The 21,736-nt window shown below is 43.2% G+C and overlaps 3 protein-coding genes across 3 annotated transcripts in view; 2 read left to right on the top strand and 1 right to left on the bottom strand.

The window, feature by feature from the left end:
- The window catches only part of LOC118423612 (ubiquinone biosynthesis O-methyltransferase, mitochondrial-like), a 3,910-nt gene extending 1,508 nt beyond the window's left edge, over window positions 1-2,402 (top strand). The window contains exons 3-6 of the mRNA XM_035831836.1: window positions 165-317; window positions 712-957; window positions 1,385-1,544; window positions 1,975-2,402. Of these exons, the coding sequence (XP_035687729.1) occupies window positions 165-317; window positions 712-957; window positions 1,385-1,544; window positions 1,975-2,096 (681 nt within the window). The 3' untranslated portion in view covers window positions 2,097-2,402. The remainder of the gene's footprint in view (window positions 1-164; window positions 318-711; window positions 958-1,384; window positions 1,545-1,974) is intronic.
- Window positions 2,403-2,778: 376 nt separating this feature from the next.
- LOC118423378 (transmembrane protein 192-like) lies at window positions 2,779-6,053 on the bottom strand. The gene is made up of 3 exons (XM_035831493.1): window positions 5,473-6,053; window positions 4,925-5,103; window positions 2,779-4,580 (listed from the first exon to the last, which is right to left on the bottom strand). The coding sequence occupies exons 1-3, from the start codon at window positions 5,954-5,956 to the stop codon at window positions 4,446-4,448; spliced, it is 798 nt and encodes a 265-aa protein (XP_035687386.1). The 5' UTR covers window positions 5,957-6,053; the 3' UTR covers window positions 2,779-4,445.
- Window positions 6,054-12,610: 6,557 nt separating this feature from the next.
- On the top strand, window positions 12,611-20,161 carry LOC118422302 (nucleoporin Nup43-like). The gene is made up of 8 exons (XM_035829820.1): window positions 12,611-12,782; window positions 14,867-15,010; window positions 15,681-15,758; window positions 16,030-16,192; window positions 16,567-16,699; window positions 17,978-18,129; window positions 19,100-19,253; window positions 19,629-20,161. Exons 1-8 carry the CDS (start codon window positions 12,663-12,665, stop codon window positions 19,885-19,887), a joined length of 1,203 nt encoding a protein of 400 aa, XP_035685713.1. The 5' UTR covers window positions 12,611-12,662; the 3' UTR covers window positions 19,888-20,161.
- Window positions 20,162-21,736: the final 1,575 nt, after the last annotated feature.

Genomic DNA, 21,736 nt, shown 5'->3' on the forward strand with positions numbered 1-21,736 from the left:
GTCTTTCTTCTTCATTTCACAGCATTTTGAATGATCATAGACACTGCATATACTTTAACAGTTTTTTTTTTTAGGACCATTGGAAGAATAGCTTGTCATCAGGTTATATCTGGAATTCTGGATACATTTACTTTCCCTTTTCCATCTCCCAAAAAATCTCCCAGGGTGAACTGAAAGGACTACACTCCATGAACAGACTGAGAGTCCCCATGATCAGAGACACGCTGGTGAAACATCACAGTATCAGCAAGAAGAGCCGGCCGCTGGAGGGACTGAGGATCCTGGACGTGGGATGTGGGGGAGGGATTCTGTCTGTGGTAAGGTATACACATGCTGTAGTCCTGTAGATATACAAGTGTAATGGAAGAAATACAAATTTACTATATATCAGCGTCCTAAGTATCCAAGTATCTATTCTTGCCTTAGACTGTCTATCTGTTTATTAGTAGCCAGTGTAACTACCCTTTGGCACATCACACCAGCTTTAAATCTTACTAGTCTTATGCAGGAGAAGCGTACTGCATGCAGACTTGGCAACTTTCTTTCCCTTTTCTTTGGCAGATTTCCAATTACAGTATTTGTCTTGCATTATTTATGAGTCAAACCAATCCACCTAAATAGCCCTTGCAGGAGACCTAAGTCACAAACTTTGCTTCAAAATTATTTCAAAGTTATGATGACTAAGCAGATGTGATATTTTGCATACCACAGCCCCTGGCTAAGCTTGGTGCGCAGGTGACTGGTCTGGATGCCTCAGAGGAAGCTGTGAAGGCTGCCACCGCACACATGGCTCGCGACCCTTCCCTGAAGGACACACTGACCTTCACCCACGGAACAGTGGAGGACTTGGTTGCATCGGAGGTCAGGGATTACTACGATGCCCTGGTGGCCTCAGAGGTCATAGAACATGTAGACGCTCTGGACGACTTTGTAGGCTCAAGCTGTGACCTTGTCAAGGTGTGTATTATGGAACAACTTCCCTATTTTCCCCAACTGCTGCATCTTTCTAAACCAAAATCTGAGGATCAATAGGAGTTCCATTTTCCTAAGACACTAGCCCCAACCTCCAGCACTAAATGAAATTCATACAGAAATGTTTTGTGGAGAATTAGTACTCTGGTCTCAGTGTCCTTCTCTGTAATTTTCCATAGTTTTTCTGCCCTCCAGAACTAGCGTTTGACTAGTTGGGCAGCCTTGACTGTTAGTGAATGTTATGATTGATGCTGCCAAACTAAAAAAACGTTGATGAAGGTTGGACATAGATACCCCAAATAGCAATTACTCAAGCAACTTGATATGATTTTGGAAACGGTTATACGTTTCACACAACATTCATTATCTTTTGTCAGTGACACAATGAGAGAAAATGTTTGATATTTTTCAGCCCGGTGGCTCCCTTTTCTTCACCACTATCAATCGCACCACCCAGTCGTACTACCTGGCAGTGATAGCAGCAGAGTACATTGTGGGCGTGGTACCCAGAGGAACTCACAACTGGAACAAGTTCGTCAAACCAGAGGAGCTGAAAGATGAGCTGAAAGCAAGTAAGTTTTTTTCATCTTTGTGTGATTCTAAAGGCCATGTTGATTTGATCATATGGATGACATCCTGTTGAAACTACAAGCATGCGAATGAAAAAAGTTTGGCAAAAAAGTTGCCTTCATTATGAAAAATCTCAGTTGTCAGGAAGGTTGAAGTATGGTAATTGGTATACCAAATAATAGACTCTATTATAGAGTCTTCATATTGTTCCTTCGTGTCTTTTTTTTTTTTACCTTGGAATCAACTATGTCTCAAAACATTTTACTATTAACTACCACCTTCGCATCTGGATGTCTGTAACAGTAAAAAGATTTCACATTTATGTTGAAAATTGCTCCCAATAGTCAGTGTATGCATTTCTAAACTCACAGTTCTTGACGAAACAAAAAGATTTTATGCTGACCTAGGCAACTTGTATTTCCATTGTTTCAGATAATTGTCACCCCCGTCTGATCCATGGTATGTTCTACAACCCCTTCCTGAATCGCTGGAATTGGACAGGGTCCACAGAGATGAACTATGCCCTCCATGCCATCAAGGAGCCAGAACTTTAAGAACAAAATATAATAGAAGAAGAGACTTGGGCATTGCCAGAGAAATACTGATTGATGAAGGCAATGTATGGTACATTTGTAAGGCTTGACCCTAACGCAGTGCAAGGGCTTGCTATCACAGGTGGCCAAGGACCACTTGGTGTAACAAATGACTTGCTTTAACACACCCACCAGCTCTGTACTTCCAACCTTCATACAGAAGGGATTGTACTGGAGGTGAATATTAGAGGTAAATGTGATAAACAGAGCAGAAGGCAGTCTACATGTGGTAATACAGTATTAAGTTATCCAGAAGTGGTGCAAGTTAAGAAATTGCAATGTGTATGTCAACTTTGTTGGTGCTCGCTTGCTGAGACGCACAAGAAATAAAATGTGTGGAAAAATTGCTTCTCAGTGTGTTTTACTACCACCTGTGACAGGAAAGGGTGGGGACCTGAGAGGAGCGAGCCGGTAAAAATCCAGACTACCACTATATCTCCGTGACTCAACCTCTGCGTAGAGAATAGGTCAATTTTACATTTTTTTTATTAAGGTAGGATTTTAAAATTCTAGTGGGAGATTTCCAAACAGATTTCTTTGGAAATTGTATCGAAATGGACCTATGTTTTGAGTATCACCCATTCTCAAGTTTACACAAACAAAAATCCATGTACAGGCTAAAACAAGAACAATCAGACCAATGTTTCTTGTCAAAATGGTTTATCAACATTCAGAAAGTAACTCTTGGTATATGTACCCGTCAAAATTATAAACATCTACAAAGTTTCTACACCAGTAAGTCAATATTCAATCTCATCTCTGGAAGATCTGTCCTTTCAAAAATTGTTTTCAGACATCTAAATAAGCAAGAAGTCTCCCTAACATCTCCAATAACCTTGATGTAAAATTGCTTATAAATACTGTATCAAAAGCCACAGTCAACCTCCCCACCAGACTCCACTTTAGCCTGAGTATCATCCTCCGTAGTGACCGCTGGCTCACGACTTTCGCGAGCCAGCGGTTACAACGGAGGATGGTTACTACGGAGGATGATACTCAGGCTAACTCCACTTGTCTTGCTTTGTATAATACATATTTGTGTAAAACATGTAATTGACTATTGGTGCTGTTTTGTGTTGAAGTCTAACAAAATATGTTCCACCATTTTTCAGTCATCTCAATCGCTTATTAAGTAAGTGACTAATTTGCAAGCTACAAATATATATGACAAGTTGCAGAATAACAACCCTTCTACCAGACAGCAAACTGCAAGATCTCTTACCTCATCATGCTCCTATTTGGTACTGAAGCACAAGTTCAATACCTTACATCATAGATAAGCCAGCTATAACAGCACAAAAGCATACAAGCATCTGGTGGGGCCGTGTTTCTTAACTTTGCATTGCAATTGCAATATGATACTCCTTCAGATAAGCACATCATATACACAACAAAAAGTCTGGGAAAGTCTGCTTACTAATTCCCAGAACACGAAAGTCTGCTCACTAATTCCCAGAGCACATATCTCAACAAGCTGTACAGTAGTCTATAGATAGATACATCAGTTGTGTACTGGATATATTGATAGCCAGCAAAGCATAATCTATTATGCTGTACCATAGTAAGAGCTGAGTTCAACTTATCCATTGCACTTTAATTAAAGTTTAAATAAATCAACATATAAATGCTTGGCAATAACTCCCTAAGACTTTTTATCTTGCTCTTGCTTTAGCAAGAGCAGTAATTAATAAAGTTTATATCTACAGGCCGCATACAAAATCATTTTATGAAAGTTTTTTAAATGGTCATTCAATCTCATAAATTACGTGTTGTCTGTCCACTTGTAGCAGACACTTCTTTCAAGGAACAATTCACACTGACAAGCCAATGGGAGCTTGTAATTTTCTACATATCCCCACAATGCTTCTTCAATATTCTTTAAAACCTCAAGTCTTCAATAAGATGCCTGCCTTTCTCTATTTTGTACATACATCCTTCAGATGATTTTCCTTTCATTTCATCAAAGCACCCAGGGAAATATTTCACTTGAATAGGCAAAAGAACACAATCCATGCATGAACATTAGACAAAGTTTCCATCTCTTCACCGGCCCACCCTCAATAGAGATGGGGACGACATAGACTTTCTGATACTTATGAGTCCTAAGGAGGGGGTCATAAGTTATGACATCCCCTGCATAAGTGGTGTGTTTCTGACGTCACTGCTGTGAGCAAGGTCGACGGAGATTGACCAAAAATTTAGAGTGGTAAGTTCCCATAGTTTAATTCAGTGTTGGAAGTAAAGTGTTAGCATTTTTCTATAATTTCCACCTCTTCCTTGCTGTAATTGTCAGGAGTTTGTTGCTATGCGCTACTGAACCTTCCCCAGACTGGAGAGTCTGGAGTTGCTCTGTGTCTGGTCCTGAGTCAGGTGTAGGATGCGCCTGCCCAGGTGTGCATTGTGCTGCTGCAGGTACCGGATCATGTCTGCCTGCTTCTCTAGCACCTGGGAGGGGACAAACACTTATCAGAAATTTTAATTCAAAATACATATAGAGCGAACTAATACGCAACAGATATTACAGGTGGGGAGTTTTGCTCAGGTCAGGTGCAGGTCTGGACCTGTACCTAAACCTCTGTACAGGTACTACAGGTGCTTGTACTTGTACCGGTAGCTGATGTTATGTTTAAGTAGCCCTAATAATACATCTTCGGTTGTATATGGCCTCCGTCCTCAGTTGGTTTGCATAACAATGTTAAGAAGTGTTTTGTTCATGTCTGGGAGCATTCACCTTTGACCTCAGCATGTGCAGTTGTATCTGTGAAAGGGCTTACTAAATGACAACAAACCTCGTCCAGGTAGTCCCCATCCCTGAAGCCGACCTCTGTGGAGGTGACGTGGGACTGCAGGAAGCCCAGCTCGTCCTGCTGCACGTCAGGCGAGGCGCGACTTCTGTTGAAGCGGACAGTTCGCACCAGGTACAGGATCAGGCAGGGTAGGGTCACCACAAGCTCCAGGGCAGCCAGGACTGTGTACATGATGACAGAAACAGGTTACAGATTTAACGTTAGAAATACATGTACTTCTGTTGAACCGGACGGTTCGCACCAGGTACAGAATGAGACAGGGTAAGGTGACCACTAGCTCCAGGGCTGCCAGAACTGTATGGTGCATCCAGTCTTGTTATCAGTGAGCGAAAGGGTATGTCACATGACAGTTAGCTACATGTATAACATATATCGGTAGATAATTGATCAAACTTGTTTAGGTACAGGTGCAGGTCTGGACCTGTACCTTGACAACTGTAAACGTAACTGAAATTTGTTCAGGCACACATGTACAGCTCTACAACCAGGTAAAGTAGTCTATGCGAATGTTAGCTACAGTTCAGACAGACCTTGTATGTAATGATCCGGCTGTAAAGCGGCGTCCTTCCCGTCCTTGTGCCGCAGGTCGGCCAGGAGCTGGAGCAGCGCCAGTAGTAAGGACGACCCGGCGGAGATCACGATGAAGGGCAGCCGACGGATGTCCTTCGTCTGCCGATAAAACTCCAGGTAACCGTTACGGCGAGAAACAAAGTGCTGGTACCGCATGTAGCGTTCTAGCAGAAACGTCAGGAACCAGAGTCCAGTCTGACAGTACACTAGGACGGATATTGAAATGTCTAACTCGGGCAGAACGAAACAAGCGACGGCGAACGCGACCACCAAGACGGCCTGGGTTACCCCCGCCCACACCGTACAGATGGGGTGAAATTCCGGGTCACTTTCCGCGGATAAAGTCTGGTCTACAAGCAACTCCTCATCCTTTGAAGTCAAGCTCGCTTCTTGGTCGAAGAAATAGGCGCCTTGCCGGGAGCCTTCGCTCCCTAAACTCACCATAACTTCAGAGTTTACGAGTACGAGTATCACGAGACAACAACTCGAATGTCACTTCCTCGTTTTCCGTTTTCTGTTCACCTCCACTTCCGGTCTGACTAGTGTACTTTCCAAAGGGGTCCAATCTCCGGAAAACTTCATCGTACGTAATATTTTTAAGTATATAAAGTACCCCGGATGTTGCCAGTTTCGGACGGTAAAACCGACGCTCCAACAATGTTGTAACTTTTTCTTACCTAGAGGTCACCCTGGGCCCTAATTTTTGCTCCAGTTATTCCTAACGTTACAGTGTACCCACTGATAACTTTTGATAACCTCTGTAATATCCTAGAGGTTACATTTTTTAGAAATCTCTACTTCGAACTTGACGGAAGACCAAACGGCCAACATGGCGTCCAAGATGGCGGCCACGGCGTCCCCTGACAACGGACCTACAATCCGACAGCTGCTCCACCTGACGGAATCTGCTTCAAACGACGAAGTACACGAAGCATACAGTATCTTCGTTCAAGAGTTCACCAAGGAACAGGAGTACGTAAAGAAACTGAGACCCGCAGAAAAGAAAACCTATCGTCACAAGATCAGTGGAAAGTACTTTTCGGAGGTAAGCGCTGCCTTTTTGTCTTCAATGGACACTCGGAACAAGATCTCCACCGGCGAAGTAGGGAACCACAGAGTCACCCACAATTCCTGTTCCATAACTATTGATATCCCAAGCAACACCTTGACCTCATGGAAAACAGTATGTGCATCATATTACGGTGTACAAGGAAAAGATCGGGTCACAGCGAAAGGTACCAAGCTTAGCACTCAGTTTAGCACCACGTTCAAAGACTCTGCTCAGCAGCCCGAGAGAGAACTCGGCTCAATTCACATCACAGTGTACAACACGCATAGACTGTTGATACAAGGTACCTGCTACGCTTTATGGCTATGCTCACATTATGACACCCTGCAAGCCATGGTGCTGGCAGACGCAGCTGAGCGACACCCCAGCGAGCCCGACTACGGTGGAACAGAACAAGCCACGAAATGCGCCGTCTGTGACAAACACGAAATACACGGCGACGTGTTCGTCTGCTGTGACGATTGTGGTAGCTGGACACACTTTGACTGCACAGGCTTGAGTGAGGAAACCAAATCCCTCCTCAAAAACACAAACAAGAAGTACCACTGTATAAACTGTCACATTCCACAGGACGCCATTCCCCCAACAGAACAAAGCGAAGCTGACCAACGCCATTTCGCACCTCCGCCACGCTGCACCCAGGCAGGCAAAAATGCAAAACAAAGCAACTCAACAATGAAAGACCCAAACCATCAAGACAACGAGAAAACTGAAACACTCCAAACAGCCATAATGGACCTAGAAGCAAGCCTCGCGCAAATGAAACTTCAGTCAAACACCTTCGAATGTAATGTATCAAACCAGCTGGACACGATTTTCAAGCGACTAGACTCGTCTTCCCCCCCAGTCAAGCAGGAGGCAGAACTCAAGAAACTGAAAGAGGATAACAAAAAACTACAAGAAGAAAACAAAAAACTCTGTAACCGAGTCAAACACCTGGAGAGCCTTGTGACATCCCTACAAACCGAGACAACAAGCATCCAAGGTGACATGAGTGAAGTGAAAGTCTGCCACAGCACCCTGAAAGTGAAAGTCGCTAACATAAAGGAAGCTTTACTTGATCAGGCTGTGGCCAAGAACAACAAGCAACCCGAACAAAACCTCATTCTGGACTACGCTGTCAACACTTCTAACCGTTTTGATGCTCTGCAAGTTGATGACGACCCGGAACCGAACCCAAAAGAACTGATCAGATCTATAACAAACAGAGCACCCTCCGCCAAACCCCGTTCACAGAACTCCAGACCAAAGTCAAAGCGTGTAATATTAATCGGTGACTCCAACGCCCAGAAACTAAAACCCAGTCTCCTCAGTCCAACCGTAGACTTCCCAAAACCAATCTGGGCACCGACGCTCCCAGACACACTAACGGTTCTGGAGAAACTGTCCGAGGAACAGCCTGCTCCAAACACCGTGATATTCCACGTTGGTACGAACGATGTCGTTTCCAAGTCCAAGGACACTGTGATTAACGACTTTGACACAGCGATAAGCACAACACAGTCGCTGTTCCCAAACGCTGACGTGGTTATATCGGCAGTCCCACCGAGGAGAGCTACACTCCAGCACCCTAACGTGAAGGACGACATCACCGCTGTGAACCTACACCTAAGGAACATGTGCGAAACAAACAACGCGATGACTTTCGTGAGCCATTCCCAACTTTGGAAAGGCCGTGATTGCAACGAGAAGTTGTTTGTACGGGACGGTTATCATCTTAGCGATGATGGCGTCAGGGTCCTAGGATATAACCTAAAGAAACAGGCCACAGGGCCCCTAGGTCTTGTCCCTAGAAATCAGTCCCAACAGCGTCGTAACGAAAACCGTGATCGCACCTCGTATAACAAGAATAACCATCAAGACTCCCGCGGACGCCAGGCATCATATGACCCAACCACTGAACAAGGGTACAACAAGACCAACCACCGAGCGTCTCGTACACGGCCAAACCAGCGCCCACCAACTCCAAGCGGACCGAGACAACCCGGCACGGGACCAAGCCCGTTCATCAGTGGACCGAGACAGCCCGACATGGGTCCCTTCTACCCTATCTCTAATGATTGGCCATCTGTAACCGAGGCCTACGGGGACTCGCTTATGTACAGAATGCCCCCGATGTGGACTGGACCACCACTTTATCCACCCTTCAACAACGGGTGGTTTGGAGCCTTCCCAGGACCCAGCGGAAGACCTCGCGGATCATGAAGTGATGTGTCACCCAACTGACCCAAGAAGGACTACACATTGTGGCAACAAAACTAGAAACTCTAAGAAGAACTATGGTTTCTCATTCGGATTCTGGAACATTCATGGATTAGGGAAAAAAGTAGACGATAGCGATTTCATTAGCGAAATAGACGGGTTTGACTTCTTCTCTCTAGTTGAAACATGGCACTCAGGTAAGGTTCATTTTCCTAATTTCCTTTATTTCTCTAGCACCAGAACAAAGTCAAAGAGAGCAAGACGGAACTCTGGTGGAATAATATTTCTGTTTAAGAAGCAGTATAGCAAGTTTATTACAAAGCTAGACAGCAAATCAGAAGATATATTGTGGGTAAAAATAGGCAAAGGACTACTTAACACCAATAGAGATACTTATTTAGCTACAGTTTACATCAGTCCTAACAGATCTAATATCCACAACAACAGAATGTATGACATATTTGATACTCTAGAGGACGAAATATCAATATACAATAGACAAGGAGAGGTAATAATTGGGGGGGATTTCAATGCCCGGATAGGGGACCTGAAAGACTACATAGCAGGCGACTATCAAATCGACAGCCTTCCCGAAAACTACGATTTCGATCACCCGTTCCACCGTAACAACATGGATTTAGGCAGCCCTTCTCCCTTTGGTAAAAACCTAATCGACTTATGCATCAACAGTAAAGTCAGAATCTTAAATGGCAGGACACCTGGAGATGTATTAGGGAAACCCACAAGTTATCAGCCTAACGGCTCTAGTGTGGTCGATTACGTCCTGGCAAGCGAAACAATTCTCTTACGCAAAAGCTGTTTCTTTCACGTCCACCCCCTAACCCCACTTTCAGACCATTGTAAACTGTCCCTAATTCTAAATAGCAACATTAGACAACTCAATGACCAGACTACTGATACATTGTCTGCCCGACCCCACTACAAATTTGTATGGAATGATGACTCTAAAGAAAGGTTTACGGACATAGTAAACAGCACAGAATTCTCTCGTACTATAGACAGTTTTAACAAAAGAAGTTACGAGACATCCCCAAGCTCAGTCGAAAATGCACTAAATGATTTTATAGTACCCCTACAAGAAGCAGGCAAACAATCACTAACATTACGATGCATGAAACAAAGAAAACAGACCCGTCACAAACCCAAACCCAAGAAATGGTTCACTACTACATGTAACACCACCAGAAGAAACTTAAAAGACTTAGCCAAATTGTTATCAAAAAATCCCCGGGACCCGTTTATCCGAGGTCAATACTTTAAAAAGAAAAAAGAATACACCAGGCTAATCCGGAAAACAAAAAAGGATTACAAAAACAGTATTTTCCAACAAATTAACTACTCATCCGCCAACAACCCCTCAGAGTTTTGGAACCTAGTAAAACAGTTAAAAACAGAAGACTCTAGTCCAACAGAAGAAACAATTGACAAACAAACACTCCATACGTACTTCCAAGGATTATACGGAAAAACTAAGTCCAACGATCCAGAAACCGATAACCCATTCCAATCACAGATCCGTACCAAACTAGTAGAATTAGAAAACAGAGCTGCAATTTACAACCCCTTAGATTCCGAGATCCATCAGAACGAAATTAGACAAGCCATCTCCAAATTAAAGAATAACAAAGCGTCGGGTAACGACCTTATACTGAACGAAATGCTAAAATGCGCAGCACATATCCTTACATATCCATTAACTAAACTGTTCAATTTAATCCTTTCAACCGGGCACTTTCCCCAACAATGGCGTGAAAGCCACATTGTACCTGTACATAAAGGCGGTCAAAAAGATGACCCGAACAATTACAGGGGAATTTCTGTAATTAGCTGCCTTGCCAAATTATTTACAACAATAATGAATACTCGTCTCACCGAATATATAGATGATCACAACCTCATTTCCCCCAACCAGACTGGCTTCAGAAAGAATTTCGGAACTAACGACAACATCTTTGTTATTGACACACTGATATCAAAATACACCAACACCAACAGACGCCTCTACACCTGCTTTATAGACTTCAGAAAAGCTTTTGACTGCGTCTGGAGAGAAGGTCTACGTTACAAACTACTTAACCTGGGCATAGGCGGCAAGTTCTACAAATTGATTAAATCCATGTACTCTAATCCGATGACATGTGTTAAAACTCCTACTGGCCTTACACCACTGTTTACAACTGACAGAGGTGTAAGGCAAGGATGCAACCTCAGTCCTACTCTTTTCAGCTTATTTATAGATGATTTAGTTAAAGATTTAGATACCCCCGACTGCGACCCACCCTCCCTACACCACCTCCTCGTTTCTTGTCTACTTTACGCAGATGATGTAGTACTACTTTCAGAGTCTGAAACCGGCTTACAATGTGCCCTTGACAGGCTTCATTCCTTCTGCGAAAAATGGAAACTGCAGGTGAACCTAAAGAAAACTAAAGCCGTGATCTTTAACAAATCAGGGAGACTCCTCAAGAACATAAATTTCTTATTTGGCGTAGATAACATCGAAATCGCAAACTCCTACCCCTACCTAGGCCTGACGTTGTCCTCGTCAGGTACTTATTCCTTAGCTAAAAAGAATCTGTCTCTAAAGGCACGTAAAGCTGTATTCGGCCTCAAACCTCTCACGCTTTCAACGATGTCCCCCAAGACTCTACTTAAGCTATTCAATACGTGTATTAAGCCCATAATGTTATATGGTAGTGAGATTTGGGGTATAGACTGTGGAAAAGATAACTGCCCAGTGGAAAATATCCAAACCCGCTTTTGTAAAAATATTCTTGGCGTGCACAGGAATTCCTGTAACTCCGCATGTAGAGCAGAACTCGGAGTCTATCCAACAGGCATAGATATAGCAATCCGCATGGTTAAGTACTGGCTACGCCTTAAACAGTTAGATTACTCTAGACACCCTTTACAAATAGACGCACTACTCTGTCAACAAAATGTACCTTTAAACAATCATAAGAAAACTTGGCTCCAACATGTAAAACAAATACTTGATGATAATGGTTATTCCTATCTATGGAACTATGCTCACTCTAGAATAGACAACAAACATATTTGTACATTGTTAAGGAAAAGACTGTCAGACGTGTATGTCCAAACCTTTTTCCAGCAATTGTCTAAAGATAACGGCAAACTAAGATTTTACAAACATATCAAAACCGAATATGCCATGGAAACCTATCTATACCAGAACGACGCTGACAAGAGATCCAATGTATGTAAGATAAGAATCAGTGCTCACTCACTAGAGATAGAAAAGGGTCGTTATAAAAAAGTGCCAGTTCAAGATAGATTGTGTAAATACTGTGCGACGGATGCAGTGGAAGATGAAATACATTTTATATGTAACTGCCCCCATTATGAGGACGAAAGAAACAACCTTTTTGACACAATCAAAACATTATTTCCAACTTTTCACCAGTTAGTAGACCTCAAAAAAACTATATTTCTGTTAAAATCACAGAACCCACTAATCATTAAAGAAGTGGGACTTTTCATCAGCCACTGCCTCCAAAGAAGAAGTCAAACCACCCAGTAAAGAAGTAGAAGCATGTACATAGATAGCTGACGTGTGTGTATTTAGAATAGACACTTGTTACTTTTCACTGTCTGTATCATTGCAATTAGCCTACGGGCATGGATTTGCAAATAAATATATTATATAAAGTGTTCAATGAATCAAATGTACATGATAAGTATAGCAATCTAAAAATTATGGTCTTGTATTATCGCAATGAGGACGAATTTTACTATACAATGCCAACTTTTATAGTGATTCACACGATCTTCCCTTTTTCAATATGAGATATTCTGTAAAGAAGTCCCGGATGTTGGCGGCAAGTCTCTAAATTCAAAATGGCGGAAACAATCGCAGAATTTGTGTCCGAAAAGGTAAATAAGATTCGGTGGCGGCCACAGGGACCACAGGCACTGCAGCAGTCTGACGTTTTTGTGTCGGGAAGCTGGGATAATGAGGTGAGCGTGGAATGTCAGAATTATTTGGTGCAGGATTAATTTTTATCTGCATGTAGTATCGGCCATGTGAAGCATGGGATGGGAGGGGGGCACAGACTTTCGAAACCAAAAGTGAAACATGTGACCATCTTCCGACGAAACAAGCGGATAATAGAGACAACAACAACAACAACGCATAAAAAATTATGTTACTAGTACGTACAGTCATAATCGTCCATACCATATGGCACACATTTATGATTATCCATGCTTATTTCTTAGTGACTTAAAGTTAAAGATTTCTTTCAAAATGACCACACTTTCGAGCACGTTTTAAAGAACCCACTACACTTAGGGACTGTACGATATTTATCGGGGGGAGGGCTGGTGCGTTAGGGGGGGAGGGCCATGTTAAATTTTTTTGAGGTGGGGGGAGGGCCATGTTAATTTTTTTGAGATAGGGGGGAGGGCCATGTTAATTTTTTTGAAAGAATTGTTTATATTATTTTTTGTTTCATATCTTGACATGGCCCTAACACCGATAAAATAAGCCTTCTGAATAGCCTAAAATGCAAGAGCTTCCGGGGGGCTTCGCCCCCCTAGGTCCCCCAAAGTGGCGCTGCCCTGGACCAGCGTTCCCGCCAGGCGCCAGGCATATGTCATTCCGTCTTCGGACTCATTTTTTTTCTGGAAAGACGCACTCTACTCGGCTGAGTTTCCCCAAATATTAAAGTTACAAAAGCGGTGCAAGGTAAATATGTGAAGAATCCAAAACTATACACTTTATTTTTTTATTTACAACATTTCTTTTGTTTCAAAAAGACAAAATGTGCGGCAGAAAAGGGGCCGCAATATTGCGTCGATCGAGTCGGCTGTGCACTGGCATTGGCGTCCGTGGCACATGGCGCGGCACGCCCCCTCCCCAGACAGACTGTCGATCGCAGCGCCCAGCACGTCTTTTCTGGCTACTCCTTCAAGGCTACACCGGCACCGATCACTGCCAAAGACGCAGCAGATCGCCCTCCTTGGTCTAATGTATAACGTTCTTGGTCTATATAAAAAGAAGTCCAGCCAAAGATTTCACGCCAAAAACGGGGTTACCTGAGGTCGCAGGAAACAAACGCACGCTCGTGGAAAATGACGGCGCGGCCTTGTAAAACCCGACAGATTCGATAAATTTGAGTAAAATCATCGGGCAAAATAGAAAAAAAACACAAGGTGTGATGGCGCTTTTATTCTATCCTTTGGAAAAACTACTAGCATTTGATGCGGGAGGGCGCAACATCGATCGCACGAGGTTAGACATTTTTATTCAATGCCGGAAAAAAACTGGCAGAATTTTTCCATGGTCTGACGAACTCACTGGCTAGAGCCCTGTTTGGAAGCACCAAAAACCCAAAATTTTCATATAGACATGACTGGACAAATAATACCCGGGCCAGATCACCGACTGCTGATTCCGCGTGCTCATAGTTATAACGTATTTTGGTGGAGAGGGCGGACGTCGATTACTGAAAAATGGGAGTAAAAAAGGCAACCGGCATCCAATCTCAAAGGCATAATTTTCTTCTCAAATTGCAGGAAATTCTGTTTTAGAGGGTTTGAAAATCCAAATTTTCCTGGGGTAGCATGTCCCCGGACCCCTGCCCTGACGCTGTGAAAAAATCCTGGCAAGAACACTGGGCTATACCAGTTGGACGCCGGGCGCCCTTGTGCCCTGACATCTATATTAAGATTATTTTATCGGTTGTTTTTCTACCCTTTCGGGGGAGGGCCATGTTGATTTTTTTTAGGTGGAGGGGGAGGGTCACCTTAAATTTTTTTGAGATGGGGGGGGAGGGCCATGAAAAATTTTTTTGATCGGACTTCCAATGCACCAGCCCTCCCCCCCTGATAAATATCGTACGGTCCCTTAACGTTATTGAAAAGAAATTGAAGAGTCAATCGGGTGTGTGAGTGGATAAAATAAATCTATCTGGATATGCAGCATGAAATGTTCAATACAAACCTGGTGTGTTTTGCCATGAGGCAGCTACTGGGTATGTAATTCAAACAAACATTTTTACTAAATACATCGTCAAACATGCTTCTTCCTATCATTTCAGGAGAACAGAGTTCGGCTTTGGCACCTGCCGGACACACCAGTGAAGACAGAGGGCGTTGCTGCAAAGGGCCAGCTCCCGGCCAGAGCCGTCGAGCCCAGACTCCTGTGTGAGGTGCCCCACCAGGGGGATGTGAAAGACCTCAAGGTGAGCTGACAGGGAGAAGGGTGATTGCATGTGACATTTTCAAGTCCAAGGCCTTCCTGCCCCTGATGGCGCATAGGGCGGTGTCCATCTCCATTTCAGTAGCCCTGGGACACACAACTTTGTGTGCAATCACTACAGCAGGGGCTAGTCCACTGGTAGTGGTGTGTGTTCAACTTCCATCCTCTTTCCCAAATGCTGAATGCTTAGCAGAGAAAGCAGCATGTACCGTTTTATGCATGTAAAGTCTTTGGTATGACTTGGCCAGGGATCAATCTCACAACCTACTGAATGCAAGGCAAACAATCGAACCACACGGCCATCGTACTCTTTTGCGATTCATGTAACATTGAATGAATTTTATTGACAGCTGTCACTGCCCACTGCCCATGATATGCATCAGGGCAGACTCCAAGTGACCTCAATATGTGCCCTGATGGTCCAGCTTACATTAAATGATTTATTGGGCCTAAGTGACCCTAAGAAAAGAGGTACTGTTTATCTTTTTGATAGATGAAATAAGATACAAATGTAAAAAAAAAAAGTAAAGAGTGATTCTTCTTCAATTTTAACAATACCTGGATGTCTAATCTTCACAAACGTAAGATACAAATGATAACTTTTTCACCACTATCAGTATTGTTGGTTTTCACCAGTTTCCCTTCTGTTCCAGTTCCTGGATTATGACAAAATCCTGGCAGCCTCTTCCACAGGGAACGTCACATTGTACAAACATCACCACAACTCACAGGTGTGTTTAACAGTTTATCCTCCACTTCTACTTGTAGTTCCCATCAAATTCAAACACTTAAACATGTCTGCACTTACCTATGCTACTAGATTCTACCTGAAACCTCCACCTAAAGTTACATTTCCAAAATTATGTCCAGTTGCTTGATTAACTGCTTGATGGCATATCTTATTAGTTATTACCGGTACCTGGATGTCTAACCTTCATCAACTTATGACTGAGAACGTTATAGAAAGTCTAAGACCACAGAAGTTGTGTATCTGATTTACAGACACTGTCGGTGGGTCAGACGTGGGAGAGTCTACACCACCATGGTGGGAGGGGCTGCCCCTGTACCGGCCTGGCCGCAACGTTACCCGATATCGTCACTGTGGGGGAGGACGGGCGCATCAACGTGGTCAGGGTGGATCACAGGGCTCCCATTAGAACTATAGGTATGGGAATAGACACTGTCACTTCTTATAGCGATAGGTATTGAAATCTTTTACTGATTAGAATAATAAAGTATTCACTAAGTCTTGCAAGTTCATCTGTGTTGGTAGAACTAGAAGTAATTCTGCATCAAAGTTGAACTGTACTTGCCATCACAAAAAGAAAATGGATTGAGATTTTTGATGAATCAACTCCAACTTCTTTATCAAGGAATGAGCAATCCACTGCTTCTGCAATGTCACATCTTTCTGTAAGTTACAATCCACTGCTCACATATTCTATCTGCATAATGTGACGTCACAGTTCAGCTTTGAACCAGAATGATTCCATTTTATCATGCGTTTTGACAGACTTATTTTCCATGTTGTCTTCCCAGATGATGCAGACAGCTGTACCCTGAATGCTGTGTCCCTTAAGGCATTTGAGGTCATCACAGTGAACTCTTCAGGACAACTTAAAGTGTTTGACCTGAGACGACCCAGCTCCGAACCAACTAGGATATTTCTACTGTAGGTGGTTTATGTTTTTATTCACTTTCATCAATGTCTGTTATATCTGAAGTTATGGTGAAATATTATACAGTAGACTCCATCTAATTGTATGACGTCCAATTGCAGAATTTGGGGAACTGCATAGAATTCTGAAAATCCAAACCATTTCCCATTCACCCCATTATATTTAAAATGGCATAACCAATGATAACTGCATAAAATCCACGGACAAATCGATAATGCAATTAACAGGATTCTACTGTGTTTGTGATGGCAACACCGAAAGATCAGAGGTCTTTCGTAGAGCATTGTCAGCCCACGTAAGTCGGGTGACTATATCCATATCCCCCTGTGCTGGACAAATAACCCTGTAGTGAAATATTGTATATTTCTCTTGATTAGAGGTCATTTGAAGGTCATTATCTGCCCCTGTAGATCAGGCCAACATATCTTGCTACACTCTCAAGACAAATATCCCTGTTGTAAAATATTCTATATTTCAATAGTGACATTCACTCGGTCATTTGAAGGTCATTATCTGCGTCTTGGGATCAGGTGACCATATCCCCAGCGGGCACTAGCACTGTCTCCACACCCTAGCACTGTCTCCACACCCTAGCACTGTCTCGACACCAATACGGGAGAATGCATCCCACTACACTGTCTAGAGAAACATTCCTGTATTGAATTACTCACTCACTCACTGTCCATGGTTAGATTATACTGCTGCTGGGATCCCTAATGCAGGGGTAGGCATCAGTCGGCTAGTCTTCACACCCCGCTTCCATGCGGCTCTGTCCAGTGGGTCGACCCCTGTTAGACCGCACACTTTCATGTCCCGCCTAACACACTCCCTCGAATGTAGTCTATATTTTCATTATCTTCCCCCGCAGGTCTGGAGAACGCATCCCGCTCCACTGTCTAGAGAAACATTCCTGTAGTGAATTACAATGTATTCTATATTTTCATCATCTTCCCCTGCAATGTAACCGGTGCAATGGCCGAGTGGGTAGAGTATTCGCCATGCATACGGTAGGTCGTGAGTTTGATCCCCGGCTGAGTCATACCAAAGACTCTAAAAATGGTACATGCTGCTTTCTCTGCTTAGCACTCAGCACTTATGAGGAAGAGTATGGAAGTTAAACGCACATCACTACCAGCGGACCAGCCCCCTGCTGTAGTGGCTTGCACATGTGTGGCCCAAGGGCTACAGAAATGGAGATGGGCGCCACCCCTACGCATCTGTTACTGATGTACGGGCAACTTTAACTATATTTTCATTATCTTCCCCTGCAGCTCAGGTGAACGCATCCCGCTGCACTGCCTAGACAAGCATCCAGGGCAGCCGCACATCGTGGCGACGGGAGGTCAGGACGGGTCGCTGTACATGTGGGACCTGCGGCAGGAGAGGCACCCCGTGTCTGCCATGGACGCACACGCCTGGGACAGTGAGTACACAAGAAGCTTCCTTCACTCACTCACTCTCTCACTTACTTACTCATTCACACGCCTGGGATAGTGAGTACTCAAGAAGCTTCTTCCACTTACTACTCACTCACTCACTGACTCACTCACTCACTCACTCACTGGCTCACTCACTCACTCACTCACTCACTCACCCACTCACTCTCACTCACTCACTCACTCACTCACTCACTCACTCACTCACTCACTCACTCACTCACTCACTCACTCACTCACAATATATTTTAGTAAGCTTAAAATGACAGATTTAAGAACTAGAATTAACAAAATGGGCACCCAAACAATAAGTCAGATGCAAAAGCTTTTACAGCAGGTTAGACATGCTTGCACATGATGTGTAGGTTGGGAAGATGAAGATCTTCCCTTATGTCGTCAGGACCTCATTTATGCGGTCATCTACTTGGATTCTTTCTCTCTATGGTCATTGTCGTGATATTTTTGGCCCCCATCTCTTCCTCCAGTCTCTGTATGTGGCTGTACCATGGTAGACCTGTACAATATTTACCTCTGGGCTAGTTCTGAGCTCCTTGGTTGACAGGCCAACCAAGAATTTCCTGGAGCATACAGAGAGGAGGAGATGGCATCTACCAGCCTATGTACCTCAGGGCTCAACAAGTTTTCTAAAGTTCTCTTGTCCTATCGGGCATGTGCATAAAAAACTTACTTGCCCAAAATTTTCACTTCCAGCAGAGGACATTGGCTTTATTTTTCTGCGTTGACTAATAAGTATATCAATATGTCATTCATGGAAAAATCTGACTTGCCCGATCAGCACTTTTACTTTCCCAGGACATTCGGGCTACATGTAGGCTAGTGGACTTGTCCAAACCGGTACCTGTGACCTAACATGCTCTCTCCCCCCACAGTGTGGGAGGTCCTGTTCCACCCCACCCACCCTGTAACCTGTGACCTAACATGCTCTCTCCCCTGCAGTGTGGGAGGTCCTGTTCCACCCTACCCACCCTGACCACCTGTTCAGCTGCTCCCAGGACGGCTCCCTATGGCACTGGGACGTCTCCATGACGACGGCCACGCCCCTCGCCATGGCAACACCGACAGCAAGTAGGTCACTGGTATTTCTCTTGATGTCTGCAATGGCAAAATTTGATATTGCTTAGTCTACTTAGCGTGCCTATGTTGATTATCTGAACTAGTTGTTTTATTTGATTTGCGTCATTCTCGACAAGTTAAATACTTTGTTGTATTGTAATGACCTTCTATGCAGTGTTTTGACACATAGGACAGTATTTCCTAAAAAATGAATGTATTGGAACACGGTATTGGAACATTGTACAACCCGATGGAAGGACACTATACCGCAAGTCTTCCTTCCTGCCATGTACAGTCCGACTGGAACTTTTGTGTCATTGGCCTCCGAACTTATCTGAAATTTAGACCTGGGCTGGTGACCTCACCCTTTCCATTTACAAGTGGTTGTTAGCGGTCACTTTCAAACGAAGAGGAAAAGGAACAGATTAAAGTTTAGTTCAATTTGTGTCCAATTTTTAGGCACCCCGTTCCCATCGCGGCTGCCCGCCGCCAGTCAGGCCCAGTCCAGCCCCTGGCTCCTGGCTAAGACAGGGAAGCAGAAGGTGGAAGTGTCCAGTCTCCTGCTGGACAACATCATGTCTGTCAACTCTCTGGACATCGTGGGCAGGAACGTGGTGTGCGGTACGGACGGAGAGGCCATCTACGTCGTCAGAAACATCAACATTCGCTGATACATGTACATAAGTGTCATTATCTAAGTCTAATTTCCAAAACTAAGACCATAACCATCTCAGTCAACTTTGGACAATGTGAGGAGGCATTTATTGTGTGGTACAGACAGAGAGGCCATCTATGTTGTCAGAAACATCAACATTTGCTGATACATGTACATAAGTGCCATTATCTAAGTCTAATTTCCAAAACTAAGACCATAACCATCTCAGTCAACTCTAGACATCGTGAGGAGGCATGTATTGTGTGGTACAGACAGGGACACATGTTGTTGGGAACATCAACAGTTGCTGATGCATTTTTTTCTAAAGTTGTATTGAATAATATAAACCTTGGGACATTTTGGGGAGGAACATGATGTGGTACAGACGGAAAGGCCATCCATATTATTAGGAACATCAACATTTGCTGATAAATTAGTGCCATTTTTCTAAGTTGAACATGTATATCCGCCCACCTTAAACCTCTGCCTGAAGAATATTGAGTAATATAACCATCTCAGTCACCTCTGCACATATGTAACATGGCGTTTGGTACAGAGGAAGAGGGCATCTACATAATCATGAACATCGACATTTGCTGATACATACAAATGTACGTGCCATTTTTCTACTGTTGCATTGACCGTGTCCAGAACTGTTTAGGAGATAGGTGTCTATAAGATATTAGAATATCTACTGTTCTAGTGTACATGTATTAGTTTAATACATATGAATGTGTATTACTTGTACATGATGTTTGTATAACTTAAATAATAAATTCTTATATCTGATGCTAAATAGCCTGCTTTATATTTTCTTTCTATTGTGTCTTATAACATATATAACCCAGTGCTTTTGGTACCATCTATTTTGTATGTTGATGAAAGTTATACAGCCAGGTAAATAATATTCAAATACAATTAAGTCTCTACAACGGAATGAAAAAACAGAGATTTACTTTCGGACGTTTCAAGTGACAGCCATCACTCTTTCGGCCCCGTTATTTCTAATATGTATGTGCATACAATGCAATGTACAGATTGATCGATAAGCCATGTGAAGTACGAAAACACTTGGGCAGAAACATCCTGATTGGCAGCGCAGGGAGCCGAACTGTCTGACATTCATTTGTTGGAAATAGAAAAAAAAACATTTCCAAGACCACTGCACCTGTTTCAAATAAGCAGTCTATTACCAGCTTATGCATTTTGTATTTAATTTGTACACTTTTGTATTGTAGTCATCTCTGTCGCTTAGGTTTCTTTTTGCGTAGACAAGTGTCATATATAGACTGACTGACAGGGAGACAGACTTGTCCAGATGACCTTTCATGCTTGTCCAGAAAATGATTTTAAAAAGTGCGCACTAACTTGCTAGCGCTCTGTCCAGTGTCCGGTCTGCTTCAACACCTCAAATGGCTCAAACATCGGGCAACAACCTTGTATGGCGCTCTGGTACATTGTTTATGCATTTATGAATAAAAAAAAATGCAGCAAGCCCTTAGTATATATCAGTTATTTCGAGTTAATAAGCCGGTTTCAAGATAGAAGCAATTTCTGGTCGCCATATCGGATAGTCTGTGTCTGCATGGAGAAGTTTTCGATACCTTCTTCAGTCCACAACCGACAGTGATATAAAACTGTGGACGTTTTTAAGGGGCTCATAGAATAACACAATTCTATCAGTCAACTTATACTTGTATACAAAGTATTTTTCAGCCTCAAATTGCTTCAATCTTGAAACCAGCTGACTAACTCCAAACAACTGGTACATAAATAGTTGCATTTTTTTATTCATAAATGCATAAACAATGTATCCAGAGCGCCACACGAGGTTGTTGCCCCATGTACACTGCATATATTAGAGT

Source organism: Branchiostoma floridae, chromosome 9, assembly GCF_000003815.2.
Source record: "Branchiostoma floridae strain S238N-H82 chromosome 9, Bfl_VNyyK, whole genome shotgun sequence".
Taxonomy (NCBI): Eukaryota; Metazoa; Chordata; class Leptocardii; order Amphioxiformes; family Branchiostomatidae; genus Branchiostoma; species Branchiostoma floridae.